The sequence below is a fragment of the Dicentrarchus labrax genome, unplaced genomic scaffold, assembly GCF_905237075.1.
Source record: "Dicentrarchus labrax unplaced genomic scaffold, dlabrax2021, whole genome shotgun sequence".
Lineage (NCBI taxonomy): Eukaryota > Metazoa > Chordata > Actinopteri > Moronidae > Dicentrarchus > Dicentrarchus labrax.
Genome location: NW_026136724.1, coordinates 16203405 through 16222108, shown reverse-complemented (window position 1 = coordinate 16222108; position 18704 = coordinate 16203405). Strand labels below are relative to the sequence as shown.

General features: G+C 43.9%; 1 protein-coding gene across 1 annotated transcript in view; it reads left to right on the top strand.

Moving 5' to 3' along the window:
* The first annotated feature begins 3176 nt into the window (after positions 1-3176).
* Positions 3177-18704, top strand: part of kmt2e (lysine (K)-specific methyltransferase 2E) — a 28870-nt gene continuing 13342 nt past the window's right edge. Inside the window, 5 exon segments of the mRNA XM_051392248.1 lie at positions 3177-3501; positions 12702-12886; positions 17282-17396; positions 18154-18383; positions 18542-18681. Of these exon segments, the coding sequence (XP_051248208.1) occupies positions 12816-12886; positions 17282-17396; positions 18154-18383; positions 18542-18681 (556 nt within the window). The 5' untranslated portion in view covers positions 3177-3501; positions 12702-12815.

Here is an 18704-nt window from a genome sequence, read left to right as displayed (position 1 = left end):
TCATAAAATAGACAATAATTCAAAAATCATTTTATATATATATATATAAATAAATAAATAGACATAGCAGTTTGTTTACATGGCTATATATCGATAAATCTGTCCAATTTTTGCTGTGACTTTCTCCATAAAAAAACATCTAATTCTCCCTTTGGTTGCCATTGTTTTTATGTTAAGGTGTTGTGGCTGCAACCATTTGATTAAAACGTAAGATAACAGTTTCTGGGCAGTTAAAAGCATTCATTTTAAATTAAAACAGTTAAAAATGTCATTATATGAATAGACATTTAAGTACAAGGACACAATAAATCTATAAAAACAATAAGACACATCAATTCGAGATAGAAATAAAGTAAATACAGGTACATAACTCAACATTTCAAACAAAAATAAATAAATTAAAAGGTGAAAAAACATTTTATATCAACTCATCAGTTTTACCTGCATGGCCCACTAGATGGGGTCAAATGCTAAATAAAGCTGGTATGGGTGAATTCATCCGGATCATGTACTGCTTTTGTGTTACACACACTTAACTTTACCTAATCTAAGAGCTAAGACGTTTAATAAGGGTGTGTGCTTATGAAACTGGGATATATACACACACACACAAACACAAACACACACATAGACCACCAAAACACTCAAAACACATGGTAGAAATAAATGGTTTCGAGGATTCAAACCACATTTCCACGGTTAAATATGGTTTTGTTGGCCAGTACAACTCACACCACCACAAACAAACGTAAAGGGGGTGAGGGTGAGGGTGAGGAGGGGAAGGGGTTGCTGTGGTTGTGAATTAAATAAGAACTTCTCAGGATATGAAAACAGGAAATAATAACACTGTGGCGTGAACGCGCACGGCGCCGCCGCCCATGAGTGCGCGACCCGTGCACTAAAAGAAAAGAATCCTCGACGCCATCTTGTTCCCCGTCGACAACGATAGGTGATTTCACCAAAAAGGAAGTCACTTTTTTTTTTTTTTTAAAACCGCCCGTCGCAAATACTAAATCCTCCACTTCTTTGATAACAGATATAGTCGTGTCTAGCTTTTTACCCGTCGGAAAACCTCTTTAATAAGTTACACACACACGTTATGTTGTTACCTAATGGCGCCGGGTTGTAGCTGCTCTCCGGTTGCACCCCTCTCCCCTCACAGCTCAGAGCCCGCCCACAAATACTAGCTGCATGATGTCATCAGAAACCAACCGTTTCTCACAACCCAAAAAAAAAAAAAACAGTTTTCATCAGTTGCTTTTGGACAAATATTAATCTGGGCGCCATTATCATAACATAAAACAGGTCTGCTTCAGAACGAAAGCGCGATGGGCAAGAACGGCCATCTTCTCCGGTTTTTAAAAAAAAAAAAAAAAAAAAATCGACAGTTTGACCGTTTAATCGCTTCATCCTCCCAAAAAAAAAAAACCAGCCGTTTGCGCACATTTCCGTTCAGAAGAAGCGGGTGAGGTTGTGGCTCGGTCGGCCATAACTTTTCACCTCCGTCCTCCCACAAGTTTATTTCACACAACCTCAGTCGCCCGTGCGCCGGCAGTTTGCAGCGGTCCTGTGCGAGTGCGCATGCGCGGGGGGATGCGGTTTAGGGTGGGGGAGGGTCAAATAATGGAAACGATGAGAGCATCCTTTTACCGACATATGATGTCAAAGGGATTTCTACAGACATATTTTTCTGACAATAACCTCCGATTCACCACGATAATAAGGCTGTCGGGAAAATTAGTAGAATTATTTATTTATTTATTTATTTTTTCGAGTGTCAAACGTGCGTCAGCTTATGTCCAATTTGCTGTGGTTTGTTTAAAATGAATCAAATGGGGTTGTAAATTGCAAGTACTACTACTAGGTGATGATTATAGGTCATAAAACATCCACAAAATATAATATATTTAACAGAAGCTTTAATTTAGGGGGGGGTTTATGATTCTAAAGCTTGAGTTTGAGTATAATTCAACTCTAAATGTGAGTTTCTTTACACCTTGTCTTTATTCTATTATTGTTTTCACTTTATATTTGGACTTTAATCCCAGTATGAATTGTGCTTTCTTGCTTTTTCTTAACTTTCAGCTACACAAACACTAATTAATACGATTTGTGACAAGTTCAAGTTAATGTTGGTAGCCCTCTGAATATTTTCTGTATGGTCTGTGTTCTTTGTCTGTGATTTAATCTCATTGGTCAGTGTTTCATAGGCTACCCCCCCTTCCTGACATCAGTTTCAATATACAAAACGTTGCTCTTGTGTAAGGGGTTACATAACAGCTTTAGTTGCCTCCTACTGTGTTGTGTAGCTGATTTAGGTGCTCCTTTTCAGCCATGCCAGTGATAAAATAACAGATTTAGGTCCAGAATAGCCATATTTTGGTTTTGTAAGGTGAGTGTCATTGTGGTGGTCTTCTATGGCGGTATAGATGATCTGGACTGGCCTACTCGGTCAACAAATCCTCTGTTTCTCAAAGAAAAACACACCTCAACAAATCAAAAACCTTGAAGAGATTAAATGTCATATAAACTGGGGATGTGTGGGTTCGGGTTGAGGCAAAAAATACCAGAGCTGAGCTTGTACCATACCCCCCCCCCCTTTTTCCCCTTTTTTTTCACCCTGAGAGGAAAAGGAGGAAACAGGAGGGGAAACAACAATTAGTTTAAAACAAAACCTGCTGATAAAAACCTTCCCACAGCTGACTCCACTTTCACAAGATGATCGTGAAGATAGCACCGGCATTAATGCAACCAGCACACCACATTGTGTTGCCTGTGACCTGCACAATGTGCTGCAACACATGCTGCAAGATTTGGCTTTTGTTTGTTGTTTTTTTTGTTTTAAATCCTGAAAAAGAAAACGAAGCCACCTGTATTATGACTTCAAGTCTAATTATCACGCAAGGGTCCACTCTTTTCTTTTCTTTTTTTTTCTCTTCACTGAATGTCTACCTGATTAAAATCAAGAGTGCAGCACAAGTTAAATCCAGACCGTTGCCGACAGAAATAGCAGAGACTTGAGGAATCGCAGTCGTGAACGCGCATCAGAGCACGGTCACGGTGCCCCTGTAAAACCGAGAGGGTAGCCCCGCGGGATGAGGAGGCGGAGCTCGGGGTTTAGTGAAGGGGAGGGAGGGGAGAGGAGGGGAGGCGGAGTCTCGGCAGTCCTGGCAGGGCCGCCATTTTTGCAAAGGGAAAAGAGGTTTGAGGGGATCTAATTTCTAAAAAAGTCGCCGTTGACTCGGGCACAGTTTTAACGGTTACGAGTTCATTCCCAGTCAAATTTTGTGCCACCGCGTACAACAAGAAGCAAGGGATTTCCCACAGGAGGGCACTCGTTAGCGGACACGTTTAAATACAAACATTTTAAAGCTTTGCGAGGGATCCGCAGTGTGTGGACAGAAGTATTGTTTTGGTTGTGGAAGCTGTGTGGAAAGCGACGGGGGTCTTACCCAGGTCCCCTCACTCGCTATTCAGATCCTCCAGAGTGGACATAAAACGGTGAGTTAAAAAAAAAAAACTGCATCAAGTGGTGGTTGTTTTTTTTAAATGGAGTAATTAAAAAATAAAATAAAAATCCGACCTATTGTTGGCGTTAGTTAGCTGGCTAGGCTCATCATGCTGATGCTGGCTAACGTAGTATCAGCTGAGGTTAGCCTGCTAGCACCGTTAGTCCAGGGGGTTTGTAGACGTCAACACCCCTTCTTCCTCCTATTTTATCTTCTTCTTAATCTATTTATTTAAAGAAAAACTGCTCACTCGATGACGCAAGTTTCCATTGTGAGTGTCAAGTTGACGAAGGTAACGCCAAAGAGACTACTTGCTTTAGCTAGCGCATGCTACTAGCTCAAATTAGCTCGACCCAGAGCGAGCAAAGGGGGGCTCTCTTGACTTTCTCGTTGGTCGTGTGGCAGCAAACGAGACAAGAGCTTTTATCGGGTAAATGTTGTCCTACAGGTCGTGGTGCTCGGTGTAAACACACATTTTAAAAACGACGTTTAACGCGAAGGCGACAAACGCTGCAATTTGAGCTTAAAGCCCGACCCGTAGCCTTTAAAACGTGCATCGTCTTCGGTCAACAACAAGTTAGCATCGCCAGTAAGTGAACTAAAATAAAAAATAATGACATAATACTAGTCAGGAGAAGTAGATCCAGATGGGGACTCGCTTGGTGTTTAGTTTTGACACACTGCGGGGCCGTATTGCGCACGGTTTCATGCGTTAGTGTAAATAATGTGACCTCCCAAATATACCGCTTATTTTCCAACCAGATAATTTACTTTACGTTTAGCTAAGGTCCTCGCAGCTGTCAGCAAACGCGCCACTTCTGTTTTTAGACACCCCCCCACACTCTCTCTCTCTCTCCTGATACTTCAATACAACGTTTGTAACATTGTCAACCCAGCATGAAAACAGTAGCTACATTTAGCATTAGTTACAAACTTGAATTTGTCGTGGTGGCTCCCCCATCCTGTTCACTCAAGAGCACGGGACATTATTTCCGTTCAGCGAAAATGTCATACAATGCCACCCGTTCAAAAGCCGGAGAACAATGAGCTTTTACATGCATGTAAACAGATCTGTATGTGTGTGTGTAAAGATGTTAAGTCTGTTGTGTCCTAGTCGATTCAAAACAAAACCAGCTGTTTTTTAAAATAGCTCAAATACCCTAGCTACATTGCGCAGTAATCTCATAGGCGACCGAGCTTTTATAGGATCGCAGTTATGACCAGGTGAAATCAAGAACAGAGCCAATGTCAAAACGAGGAACTGTTTGTTATAATCTGACTTTTAAAAAAAAAAACCCACACATCACTTAATTTAGATTCAGGGTGTATTGGGTTCAAATGCTGCAAGCGTGGGGGAGGGGATGTTCCGTTTGGGGCATCTCGCCCCAGTCATACAGTTTGTAACTCCATCTCGACTGGCAACCCCTCGCCATGCTGAACTGTACTGTCGCAATCGGTTGTTTCACCTGACCTGAAACTAATTACCGTATGCATGTTCAATCGGCTTTGCAACCCCCCCCCATCCTCCTCCTCCTCCTCCCCAAAAAAAGCAGCTACCTCTCGGCGGTGATAGTGTCGCTCTTTTCCTGTTTGTGCCGGAGCCAAGTATTAATCCACTTCTTTTTTCGTGTCGGGTATTAGCTTGCATTGCTAACCTAAAACCCCCCACTACGCATTAAGCCTTTAGCTCCCGTTGATCACCACTAGCTCTGTTACTTTCCTTTTTACTTTGGCCTTTTATTTACACCTCCCTCCCCAAAGATAATACATATATAACTGTGTTAAACGTGGCTTCTTTTCTGCATTGCTTTTTTTTTTTTTTTTTTTTTTAAAGGCGCTTCGTGCTTCGCTTGTACTCCGACTGCCATTTACATTTAGCCTGCTACATTTCCAGAGGCCATTGCTGGCCGTAATTGCTAGCCGATTAGCTTGCTGGCTTTGCTTTCGACGAATTCACAAAAAACTCTAATGGTAATAACACAGAGACTGTACCGACAGGAGTGATACTTAAGGTAGAGTGTATGAAAGAGGCGATTGAATGCATTCTTGGGGATTTTCTTCCCTTGGCGAGGCTCCCCTGGCCACACGATTGTCTCGCCGTCCTGAGAAAAGCGCTATGAAAATGGCGACAGCACCAGGGTGTTGTGGTAACATAATAGCAACGTTGTACCCTCCACACCCCTATCGGCAGGACTGACTGCAGCGCCGACATACTCACTGGGAAGCAACTACACAACACATGTTTTTTTTTTTTTTTTTGTATTTTAGTTGAGGTGAGGCATAACAATAACGTCAAATAATCTAAGATCATGTCTCGAAAATACTGCGCTTTCTTTTTTGTTTTTTGTTTTTTTGGCTCGTCAGAGTTACAATCACTGATGCTGTGGTGCCTGTTCCCAAATCGGAATAGCATAGTATCCCTGTAACATGCGTCACTGCTTATGCTATTGCTTGTGTTTCGTGTTGTAGTCTTGGGACATGAGGTTTTTTTTTTTATTGTGATTTGAAAATTAGACACAAGTACTTGCAACTCTAAAATATCACAGAGAGAGCATTTGTACTTTTTGTGTGTGTGTGTGTGTGACAGCATTGAGCTTCACAGAGGTTTACAAATAGAACTCTTTGTCAAGATAAATATGTGGCAGACTTGCTCCTTTGCTGCATATTAACCCCATGAAATCCTATTTATGGTTTAAGTTTAACCTTATGTAGTCTGTCTCTCCCCCACACACACTCATGTTTTTGTATTTCCTTTATACTGTTTTCTTTTTAGCCCGTCACCCCTCAATATTTTATAGAAACACACCGGGATGTGTTTGTTAGTTATGATGGTTAATAATTTGAATTTTGAGTGTCAGTGTTGGTTAACAAGAACTAGTTTGGTGTTTGTAGTGAGAAATCAGTTGAATATTTGTTTAAATAGCTCAAACTACATAAGAGAACCCAGGTTTTGTACTTGTTGTGGAAAATCACTTATATTAGACAAAATAAAGTGCTAGAAACGTCCCAGTCAGTGTTTTGATCTGACTTTTATATTCGAAAGGTAATATTATAGCCTACAATTGGACAGAATACTTCCAAGTACATAATAGTAGAAAGAAAAATACAAATCTTGCAGATTGCCTCGGCGCAATCCCATATAATAAGATATATATTCAAATTGAATGTTCGTTAATGCTGCAGGCCACAAATTTGTTTGTTATTGCGACCATAAAATTACATTTAACAATGTCTACATCAAATATTAACACATTAAAAATATAAAACAGCGAGGGAACCAAATCAAAGCTCGTTTCCAGGATAGTGTTTTCAAGGCTGTGGACTCTCACTATGTCTTGCGATGGGGTGGCACAGCTGTCCTTTCCTCTACGTCACCCTGTGGGACAAACTTTGTTCAGCTCAAATGCCTCTCCATGCCTGTTGCCAAGTCGCATTTATTTCCCCTTTTCCTCCTGATAATTTTAATGTCAGTTAAAGTAAAATGTAAATGTTGCTGAAGCACTTTAAATCTCCAGTGTGCTTACGTTGTAGTTCAAACTATCAACAACACAGATGTGATGGACACGTTTGTGGCTGTTCAGCGAGGGTGTTGTATCGTCGTCAACCTCAGTGCGGACCGACAGCGTGAGACTAATAGGTGTATCATACAATGGTGCCAGTTCGACTGAAGCGTCTGTCAGTAGCAGGAGTAATGCATGACACAGGCCTCTACAACCCTGCAACCATACCATGTGAAATAGGCAGGGGGAAAAAAAGAGGGTTTGTTTCATGTCGCTGTATCATTTTTCATACCATAAACACCACTAAGCGCTCGTATGGTCTGTATAGCTTCTACCCATTGAGTGTCAGTGTTGTCGTAATGAAGTTCAGCTGCCTGTGGATAAGGCTCACATAGACTTGTAAGTGGCAAAGGGTCTTTTCTTCTGTGGAGGGTTTATTACTACTAGATGAGTAAGAAGGCCCTACAGTGCCTAATCTGTCTCTGCTACATAATACACAAAATCCCCAGCCATCTTGTTCTTCCTTTTTAAAAGGATCAGAGGCCTTTGTCCTGATACTCGCTCCTTTTTTTTTTCTGTCTCTCTCTGTCTACTTGATATTGGAACTGACAGTGTTAAATACCTGACTGGCTGTATGTGTGCCCTGGTTGCCTTGTGCAGCAAAGTGTGTGTTTGCTTGCTGTGTTGACAGAGATGGTGACGGGAGCAGGAGGTGAGCCGCCACTCCCCCTCTGCCATAGGGACAGGGCACTCTGGCAGGCAGCAGGGAGTCATAGCAGTCTCCGATGACACACCTTTCCTCTCAACCTAACCCCTAGACAGACTCTCAGACACACGTACGGTCAAATAGCCACAAGCGGAGCACAAAACTATTTCATTTTTCAGTATGCTCAGCAAAGAGGTAGAGACAATAAAAAAAAAAAAAAAAAAGTCAAGCAGTTGCACAGGATGTCTATTGGTGTATTGGCATATTGATAGGGCAGATGAAGGCCACAGCTTCATCAGCTTTCTCTTTGACACTCTTCCTACTCTTGGAAGAGCTCCCCTTGTTGTTATGCTCGTCCCTGTCTCCAGACAATAAACTCTCATCACTGAAACAGTAGCACCTCTGTGTAGGTAAAGCGTGTCTCTTTAGCTACACACCTCACCATGTGGTTGGGGCCTGGTCTCCAGTGATCTCAGTTGTGTGGTACCCAGACCCTGAGAGACCCAGAGACAAAGCTGCCTGGCTCTGGGGCCCAACACAGTCACATGGTATCTCAGCTGGGAGGAGAAGCCAGGGCTCAGGTGACCTGTTTTTGTGCTGCTAGCTGGGCCGTAACAGATCCCTCTTTAAACTAGCAAGCTGCCTCCCTGACAGGTGGCTTTAGGGCTGGGGTTTGCTGAGGCTGCAGCCCTACTACGCCTCCCCAACCTTCTTTCTGTTGCCGTTACTGTGTTACAATAGCATTCATGGGTAGCAGCACAAGGCAGGATGTGCCAAAATAAGAGGGGATGTGCCATCAATGTTGGTGATGTAACGGCACTGCGGTCCAGGCGTGAAATTGATCCTCGAACACTGCTGTAATGGGACCTGAGTGGCTCTTACTGTTGTTTTGCCCTGTAGTTGTTGAGTAGCCTCTCCCCATTTTCTCTGGACACATGCACATGCATAGCTCACATTTTTAGTTAGCTGCACATTGCACTCTCCATTTGCTGTAATTGGCTGCTGACTGCATGTGTGCCTGCTTGTCAATCTCAGATCATCAGGATATCTCTCCTGGACCAAGAGACAAGATCATTTCGGCCTTCACAAGCTCAGTCGCATAGATAAAGTTGCAGCTAGAGGTGAATTGGTCGGTTGAACGTAATGTATACCTGTGTAATTTACAAATGTTTAAAGGAAGTCACCCTTGACCCTACATAGCCTGGCTGTGATACTCTGTGAAGCAGTAGCAAGAGGGAGATGTAGAGATTGTGCCCCAGGGGTTCTCCTGAACAGACATTACTCAGACTACAGGAGGGCTGCCCCAGCTTTACTGCCAGACCCTGTTCTTACTGACTTTAACTCACTCACTCCCTGGCTGTTTGAACTGAGTGCAGAGGATATTGTTTCGATTTTTGCCCTCAGGATGTTTTATTAGAACGAAATGTCTGGCTATCTTCTCACGTCACACCACAACCAGGTAGTAAGTCCCCATGCAAAAACATATTTCCATGTGGCAGGTACCAATCCTGTTTTCATGCACATTTAAAAAGCCCTGAAAACCCCCTAAAGTGTACATACTCTTGTATACTCTTCATCAGTCTGCTGCACTGCTGGCTCTTAGCCTTTTTAGTGTTTACTGGTTTCTAGTTATGGGACTTGCAGCACTGCAACACAACTGTCTCCTCATCATCTGACTCCTAAGTGGACTGATCTTTACAGTCTGATGTATTGGCCTGCACTCAGCAACACAGTTCCTATTGTGGCAGCAAAAAATTGCTTGTGTGGACGCTCACATCCATGTCCCCCCCCCTCTGTATTGATGTATGACTTCACCTTCAGTGCTCGAGTGCAGAGGGAGCGCTGGCAACCATGGGCACACTGATTTATGAAGGACGGGGCCAGATGCAATGTGTCCCTCCGTGAAAAAGAAGAGCCAGGCCTACGTTCCATCTGGGTCATGCTTCCTGTATTTGTATGAGTTTGTTTTATCCATTTGTTTATGAGCTGAGTCATTGCAGCCAGCTATGAGGACGGTGTGAAGTCACATCAGCTTGGCAAGGGGGGGTGTGGGATTCAGTTGGAATCCCTCGTTTTCTCTTGCTCCTCCTCCTTATCGAAAAACATAATCTGCCGAGACTTGGCCGCGAAAAAACAAGAATGAAAACCCTCGCGCATAGAGCAGCGGTAATAAACCGAGGAGAGAGGAAAAACTGTTGTCTGTAGCGGCATGGTTTGAGTGTGATGGTGTGGGTTTTCCCTCACTGACTTCAGTGCGGTTCTGTCTTAAAAGGATAGTTATTCCCCACACAATGACGTGACTGTGTCCCCTTGCTGAGGGAGGGAAGGAGGAGAAAGGAGAGACTGGGTTATGCTATGTGCTCCACTCTGCCACCCAGAGTCCACCCAGGTCTAGGCTGTGTAGCGTCACTGTCAGACAGACCCCATGTACACCTCCCCCACCCCGCTGCCCTCTGAAATGGAGGGGCTGTGGATGATTTCTAAAGCTCCCTACAGCGCAAGGAAATCTGTTCAGAAAGCGCATGAAAGGTGAACAGTTTTTTTTTTTTTAGAGGAACAAGACGCACTGCAAACCTAAACCACATCCATCCTGTGGCGCGTTCCACTATTGTCCACTTTCGCTACATGTCTTTTTACGTCTATATTCCCTCTTCTCCTCGCCCTCCCCTGCGCATGTTTCCCCATTTTTTTCCCCACCCCTCGATCCTCTCGTGCGTTTCCATAACAGCAGTGCATTTGGCCAAAGGTGGCTTTAAATGGTCTCTCCCTGCCTCCTTGTAATTAGGAACTGCGTCTGCGACACTCCCCTTCCCCTTCGCTCTGCGTTACTGTCTCAGGTTTATTTAGGAAATGCACAGAGGAGGGAGAGAAATCCGGCTGGGCGGGGTGACTGGGCACAGGAAGAGGGGGCTGGTATTTTTTCAATTCTTTTTTTCTATTCCTTTCTTTGGCTGCATTTCTCTAGCGTGATGGACAGCTCTTCTAGAGGAAGTAGGAGGAGCAGGCAGAGGCAGTCACAGCGCAGCTCAGATTTAGTCAGGAATGCTGCTGTACTGTACTTGTTTTTCTTTTTTCCACTCGCCTTTTGTCAGTCTTGACTGTGTCTGGCTGCAGCGCAGTGCACGTATGTGTGCACACAGCTCTGAGAACCTCCTTATAAAGAGGAATGTTTGAAAGGACAGGGCAAGGGGTTATCTCTCTGTTTATGTGTGTGTGGAGGGGGATGGGGGTATATGTATGAACGTGAGCTTGTGTGTGTGCATTCCTTAGTAGTGACAGCAGGATTCCCTGGATGAAGAGGAGACAAACCTAGTGGACAAGGGAACAAACCGGCTTCTTCGGAGGGAAGCTATTTACCAGTGCTAAAACATACTGGGTCTCCCAGATAATACAAAGGAGGGGGGGGGGGAGTCTGTCATTTCAGTGTTTTTGGCAAACTGTCCTGTCCTTGTTGAAAGAAAGTGTTCTAGTTACATCAGCTTCCATCGTGAAATGCCCCTGCTAGTGATAGCCATCCTGTTTAACCCAGACAGTGCACACTGAATCAAAAGAGAATTTGGAAGGTGATCCCATCGGTAGCCTTGGCAGACACACAGGGGTCTTCTTCCCACTATTAATTAGGCCTGGGGCTGACAGCTGTCATGTCTGTGAGCCTCTCAGCATTCCTGCTGGCTCAAATATTGCATTTGGGCAAATTAGTACCTGAAATGACTCCCACAGTTGTTTTGCCCATTAAAAAAAACTTGTGTTGCTTGTTTCTCCCTGTGAGCCATGAGTTTCCTTGACAAGCTTTGCAGTCAAGTTTGACAGCTAAGTTGGTAATGAAATACAGCTTTCCTGGAGAGAGAGAGAGAGAGAGAGAGAGAGACAGACTGTACGTGCGTGTGCATGGAGCTTTTTTTGGGAGTGCTTCAGAGGACATGCTTAGGCCAGAACGGGCCATCATCCCCACAGGCATGCAGAGACAGGTTTTGGTGCGGAGGTGTGTTATTGCTTGTTAAGTGTGTAAAGTATGCCCCTACTCGATACATGACATATTCCTGCTTTGTAACCCCTCTCCCGTCTACATGCTGGGCCGTGATCTGAGCCTTTGTTTGGCCCCAGTGTGCATGAGCAGGCGGAGGTGTGACCTCCAGCCTATTTTGTCTCGGCATCTGTCCCTCCCACTAATCCCGCTTATCAACAGAGCTCTCTGTATCAGGGACAGCCACACTGACACATATGCTCCCGTCTGGATTCACATCAGCCAGTGTATAATTCATTACTCCAACCAACCTCCTACTTAGGACCAAACACTACATTCATTGCCTGACACCTAATGTAGTCAATTATTGATGACTTTATCTCACAGGAGCTTTTTCCAGGTTGGAGCTAGAGACCCTAACACACAAAAAAAGGAAGGAACAAAACCCATCCTATCAATAAAATGTGTGAACGTTTTGTGTGTGTGTGTTTAGAATAGAGCAGCCCTCCTCAGTCGAAGGGGGGAAAAATGGCCTCTGTGTGGTGTTGCGTTTTCCTCCTTTCATGGCGGCTGGCTGCTGTGTTCTCTTGCTCCCCTTTGTGGGAGCTTTCTTACAGTGCAGCCTTCTGCATTCCTGGCCGATAGTGTGTAGAGGTCGCTTTAGCGCAGTTCATAGCAGCAGCAGCTCATGCTTCACCTTATCAATATTGTATCCTCTCGCTTTTCATCAGTCAATACCTCAATTTTGTCAGAGGGGAAATTTTCTGTTGAACACTGCTCTTGGCCTGAAAGTATGAATCATGCATAACGTGTCTGGAAATACCCTGTTTTCACTATGATTTGTAATTTCGGGTTTGCTAGATCCTGCAGCTGTGCAAGTGCTTTGTTCTTGGTTTGAAAGAAAATGCACATTATCCTCACATTGATAACTGGAAATTATTCTTCTAAACAAAACTAACAGATTGTCTTTGTTCCCTTTTTCTTTTTTGTCTTTCTCCTATCCTCTCCTACTATATGTCCAGGCCTTGTGGATGCACTTAGATGTCTGCAATGACTGCTGTGGCTGGCATGCCTCAGTGTTTTGGACTCCCATTCTCTGGACTCAGTAGGACAAGAACTGATCAGCAGAGAACGTCATGAGCATAGTCATCCCAGTAGGGGTGGACACAGCAGACACCTCATACCTGGACATGGCTGCGGGCTCAGAGTGAGTAACCAACACATGTGTGACAAACACACCAAGCCTTCACTGATCACACTTTTTTTTTTTTTTATGCCCCCTCACTTCCTCATTATGTTTCCCCATTCATTCTTCTACCATTCTTGGCCTTTGTCCTAGCTGAAAGTTCATTCTCAGTTTCACTCATCTCTCCCCACCTTTCACTATCTCCCTGCCACTGTTCTCTCACCCCTCCTTATTGTTATAAGGGTGTTATTTAGAAGAATTTGATGCTCTTAGTTGATAAAATATGATGTCCCCCCATACCTCTTTTCTAATGGCTAAAGCAGCTCTGTCATCTTTTTCTTTACTTTATTTCTCTCTTTCCACATAAATCTCCTCTCCCATGTTTACAAAGTTACTTTTAATGGGAAAGGAATTTGCAGTCTGTGAAAGCAGGGCCCCTCTAGTGTCTGCTCTAATGGACAGTTCAGTCTTGCTATTGATTATACTTGCACTCAACTATTGCTCTCTACGTAGACATTCTCAGTGTTCAGTTATTAACTACATCTGCCCCTGTGAAACTGGCAGTACGCCTAGAATGTAGATGTATGTGTGCCGTCTGTTTATAACACTAACTATGTTTGTGTACAAACCTGATTTTCCTTGATCCTTTCCTAACGCTGTAGCTTGATGTTTGTACATATGTACTCTGCATTGAGTCAGTAAAGCAGAAATGGTGCATGGAGCCATGGCAACAAGCCTCCCATCGCCCCTCCTCTCTGTTTCCTACACTCTTGTCAAGGGCATTGCCGTGGCTTTTTCTGGTCAAATAAATGAAGCAAGAGGTTCTCGTATGACTAAATAACACACGTCATCAACTTATGGAGGGGCTCCTGTCTCTTTAAAAAAGAGAAAGCCCTCCCCTCCCCATCAGAGCTGTTGCCGTGACAGCTTGTGTTGCCATGGTATCTGCCCCTCACTCCCCTCCCTCCCCTCTGCACTGCGCAGGGCCTGTTGCCATGGTCACTGGCCTGAGTGACAGGTGGCCCTCACATAGACATGGCGTCTTAAACAGTCCCACCGCGTCCCCCTACCCCCCCTCCCCCTCCTCCACGGCGCTCTGCTGCCACCGGGGGTAGGAGTAAGCCCCTTGCCTTGACTCTCTCACTCGCTCTTTGTCCGTCGGTGCTCTGCGTCCAGTCGCCTGCTGCAGATTTATTCAAAAGCAGATAACAAGCTTGAAAGGGGGCTTCCACCTGCTGCTGCGCAGGTCCCATCCAGACCGGAGGGACAGAGCGTAGCACGCACATACACACACATCTCTTGTGAGTGCGCCAGCCGAGTCTGGAATAGCGGGGCTGGCTACTCACCAGCAAAACGGCGTCACGTCCTTTCCACATCCCCCTGAAGTCTGCAGCAGCGTGACCAGCTGTTGGCTAATGCTCTGTGTGTGTGTGTGTGTGTGTGTCTGTGTGTGTGTCTTTGTGTGTGTGTGTGTCCACAGTGACACATAGAGCCTGGCGTGCGCGCTCACGCTAACAGAATACGTAGTGTTGCCATGGCAGCAAGTGGGAGCTCTTCAGGAGTGAAGGCGTTGCCTCTGGCTGTTCACTTCTGCTCTTTTTCTCTCCTGCTGTTGATCTCTTCATTGTCCACGCTTGTCCACTCTGCCTCTTCACCCACTCTCAGCAGGTGTCTGCATTTTAAATGACATCTGTTCTTTGTTAAATACTCCTGACATTTATGAGCTTTAAATAGTACGTACCTAGCTGCCACCTTTAATTTAAACATCAAGTCCCAAAAAAAAAATCTCTTTTCATTCCACTGTCTTTCTCTCACCCATCATCTTTTCATGCGTGTGACGCAGGCTATAGCTGTTCATGCTCAAGTTTGATTATGACTGACTGTGTCTGCAACCCTCCCACTTATGTGTACTCCAACTCTCTAGTCCCTCCTTTCCACGTCTTAAGAGTGTGGACACGGATGATACAAACCCTCCAGCTATGCACACGTACATTTAAAACACGCTTACTTCCTTTCCATTGAACAGGCTGCCTCACTTCTTTGCCTTCTGTCTGTCTTTGACGGTTACTGCCTCTGTGTTATGTGTCCTGTGCTTGTGTCCTTCTGTCTCTGCCTCGCTCACTGATCCACTGGTAGGTCAACTTGAAAGAGTGAAAACGCCCAATTCCAATGAATTCCCTTTCAATCTATAAAAAAACATTTGTCCATTAACCACTGAATGATACATGCCATGCCAGATCTTGAATCCCTGTATTATAAAGTGTAGACTTTGGTCTGGTTAATCGTTAATAGAAGAAAGTTAGCGAGCCTACTGCACTCTCGGAAGTATAATTCCACCCCCTTTCTTTTAAGTCAAACTCCTTCAGCACACTATAATGTTTAGACAAATTCATCCATGTGGCAGTTAATCTGCTGTGCACACATGCACAGAAATGCACACACCTTACACTGGGCCCGCCTCCAGACCTCATGCACTTACGTTTTCACTTTGACAGTGAATACTTGAGCGGTAACGCACACAGGAAGTGTTGCACATTTCTCTTACGGCATGCAACAAGAGCAATAGGGCTGAGAAGGGCTAACGCAGGTACCGTATCTCCACTTTACCATGGGACTCTCTTTGAAAGGAGGTGAATTTAGGATGGGGAAGGAAGGAAAAGGAGATACAAAGGGGAAAAATGTGTTTATCTTACTTAAAATGTCATGTGTGTCAGTAATACTGGTTCTTTTCACTATACTTTACAGTGTAAGCAAAGTTGAACTGCCACACAGTTCATAGGCAGAAATGCTGCATGGTCTGTTCAAAGTCCCCGACTTTGAATCTTTTGTTCTCATCTTACTCGGTATACCTGAGAGGCTGTCCAGTATGCTTAGTGAGCTTTTGTCCGCGTGTTTTGCCTTGTTCACAGAAACTTGTTGGCAGTGGCCCTCATGGAATTAGTTGGTGTATAGTGTACTTTTAGTGTCAAGAGATAAAAAGAACAGAGAAGGTAACAAGCTCATCAGCTGTCATGTACTCCAACTCTCCTTGATAGTGTTTGTATGTCTCTGACCTTGGAGCAGATTTCGAGACAGGACTACGTGAAGTGAAAAGAGGAGGATCAAGTGGTGTTTTTGCATGATTGAACCATTGAAAACATGTGAATATGTGACACATGATCACACGAATAGCTACCGCACCTTACCTCCCAACTCTCTTTGTATCTCAAATGCATATTGCTTGTCTTATAGCGCTCAGTCTCTCCTCAAATTCCCCTCTCTTCCTTTTTTCTTCCCTCTTCATACCTTGTCTCATGCCATCCGTTTTGCCAGTTCCACTTCCCTCTTCCTCTAGAACCACCCCCTCAGCAACTGAAGAATAGATTAAACATGTCATAATAAGGGTGGGTTAGTCTAGCTCAAACGGCCAAACAGGCTTTCTCCTCGGCTGCATTGTGATCATGGGGAAAGTGGATCTACTGGTTTGGTATGAGTAAGCTTGAAAAATGGTTGTGTGTTTTAGTTTTTTTTGTCTGAGCGAGAGATGGCATATTTCTAAGGTTTGTTGTAGATGTTGGTTTGGGGGTATTTTGACATGTGTTTCTGTTATTTATCTGGCTCTCAGAGCTGAGTTTTCGAGCCAAGGTGGCATAAGCAAGCAGGCCCAGTTGTGGTAGATCCATGACTTAATACCAATATATTAATATAAAAAAATACTCCTGCATTCAAAATCCTACTTAAGTAAAAGTATTCTTAAGTACGTTCTGTTTCTGCAGGAACAGATATAATATATGACATTATTAGATTGTAAATACTGATGCATCAATGTGTAAGAAACTTTTTACCGTTTTAGCTGGTCAGGGAGAAGCTATTTTTAACTACTTCATATGCAGTTATTCAGTAAAGTCCAGTGGTTCCCAACCTAGGGGCCAGGCTCTGTCCAAAAAGGCAAAAGATAAAGCTTTTTGTAAAGGGTCACAATCCAAAAAGGCTGGAAACCACCGGTTCAATCTTTAATACATTATATTTTATTTGTGTTAAATATTGAAAAGTATCTGAACTTTAACTGAGATAAATGTAATGTACAATATTTACACCTCAAATGGAGTGCAGTAGCAGTATAAAGTAGCCTAAATACTACCTATGGAAATAAAAATAAAGTACAACTATCTCAAAACTGTATGTAAGTGCTTAGTTACTTACTGCCACTGGGCCTTTTACTGCCCTTAGCCCCTGGCCGTGTTACTGTGTAACATGCATCCATATTCCTGCCACTGTACCTCTGTGTCACATGTAGTAGCTAGCCTGCGTCCCTGCTAAGCATACTGACGCACACACACTTCCTTGCACTGTTTGAGGGAAACAATCACTCAGTGTAACCTTGTTATCTAAGTTTTCAGTATACACTAATAGTTCTTTGTTTGTGTTGCTGCCCAGCAGACCAGAATCGGTGGAGGCCAGCCCTGTGGTGGTGGAAAAGTCCAGCTACCCACACCAGATCTACAGCAGCAGTTCTCACCATTCCCACAGTTACATTGGCCTGCCTTACGCTGTGAGTGTACACACACACACACACACACACACACACACACACGCACACGCTCTCCTTCCTCTCACCCTATTTCAAATAACCTGCATATTTTGAGCCCTCCCTCTCTGTTAATCATTGAATGCATCATGACTAGCTCCCATTTAGGCCAAAATAGAACATTGACCCATAATGAACTGGCTTCCTCCATCTTTTTATGATGGAGGAGATAAGAGCTGATCGACAAAAAATTAATCATTAACGAATTTGATCAATTGATTGTTTAAGTTGTTGTTTAAACAAACCTGCCTTACATTTGATGGTCCCAGCTTCTCAAATGTTAGAATTTGTTGCTTTTTCTTTATTTGCATTATAGTACATTTAATATTAATGTTTTCGGAAAAACACAAAATATGATATTTGATTACATCAATTTGGGCTCTAGGAAATTGTGATGGGTATTTTTAACTGTTTTTATGACATTGTGTTGACCAAACGATGATCTAATAATCATAAAAACAGTTGGTAGATTAGTTGATGATGAAAATAATCAGTAGTTACAGACCTATTGGAAATTGTCGTCCTTTCCCACATTTATTATAAAAGTGCCATCACCTGGGAATCAGTAGTCTATATTAAATTGAACATTTAGGTTATACATTTTATTTAGTTGGACCTTAACCTCACAAATGTGTACATACTACTGCTGATTTTACTTCTCACTATACTGAACTGTCATTTACGTACACCACATGACCCCTATCTTCCATCTGTTCATCAGGACCATAACTATGGGGCGCGGCCCCCACCTACGCCACCGGCCTCTCCTCCCCCCTCCATGTTGATCCGACAAGGAGAGGGGGGGTTGTTTGTTCCAGGGGGTCAGGACGAAGCATCTAGGGGCACCACGCTCAGCACCTCAGAGGATGGCAGCTACGGGGCTGACATCACCCGCTGCATCTGTGGCTTCACCCACGATGACGGCTACATGATCTGTTGTGACAAGTGCAGGTAACTGCACAGTTGATACCTCATTGTTTACCTGATGTTTTTTTATGATTACTTAGCTGATGACTCAGGCCCGAAATCACCGTTAACAGTGAAGCAACTTCAAACTTTTCAAAGTTTATTAAAAGTCTTGTGCTGTGATTCTTTTTTCTCTTTTTTAGTGCCTGGCAGCATATAGACTGCATGGGCATTGACAGGCAGAACATTCCTGAGACCTACCTGTGTGAACGCTGCCAACCACGACACCTGGACCGAGAGAGGGCCATCCTGCTGCAGACCAGGAAACGAGAATGTTTGTCTGGTGAGCAAAATTACACAGATGGA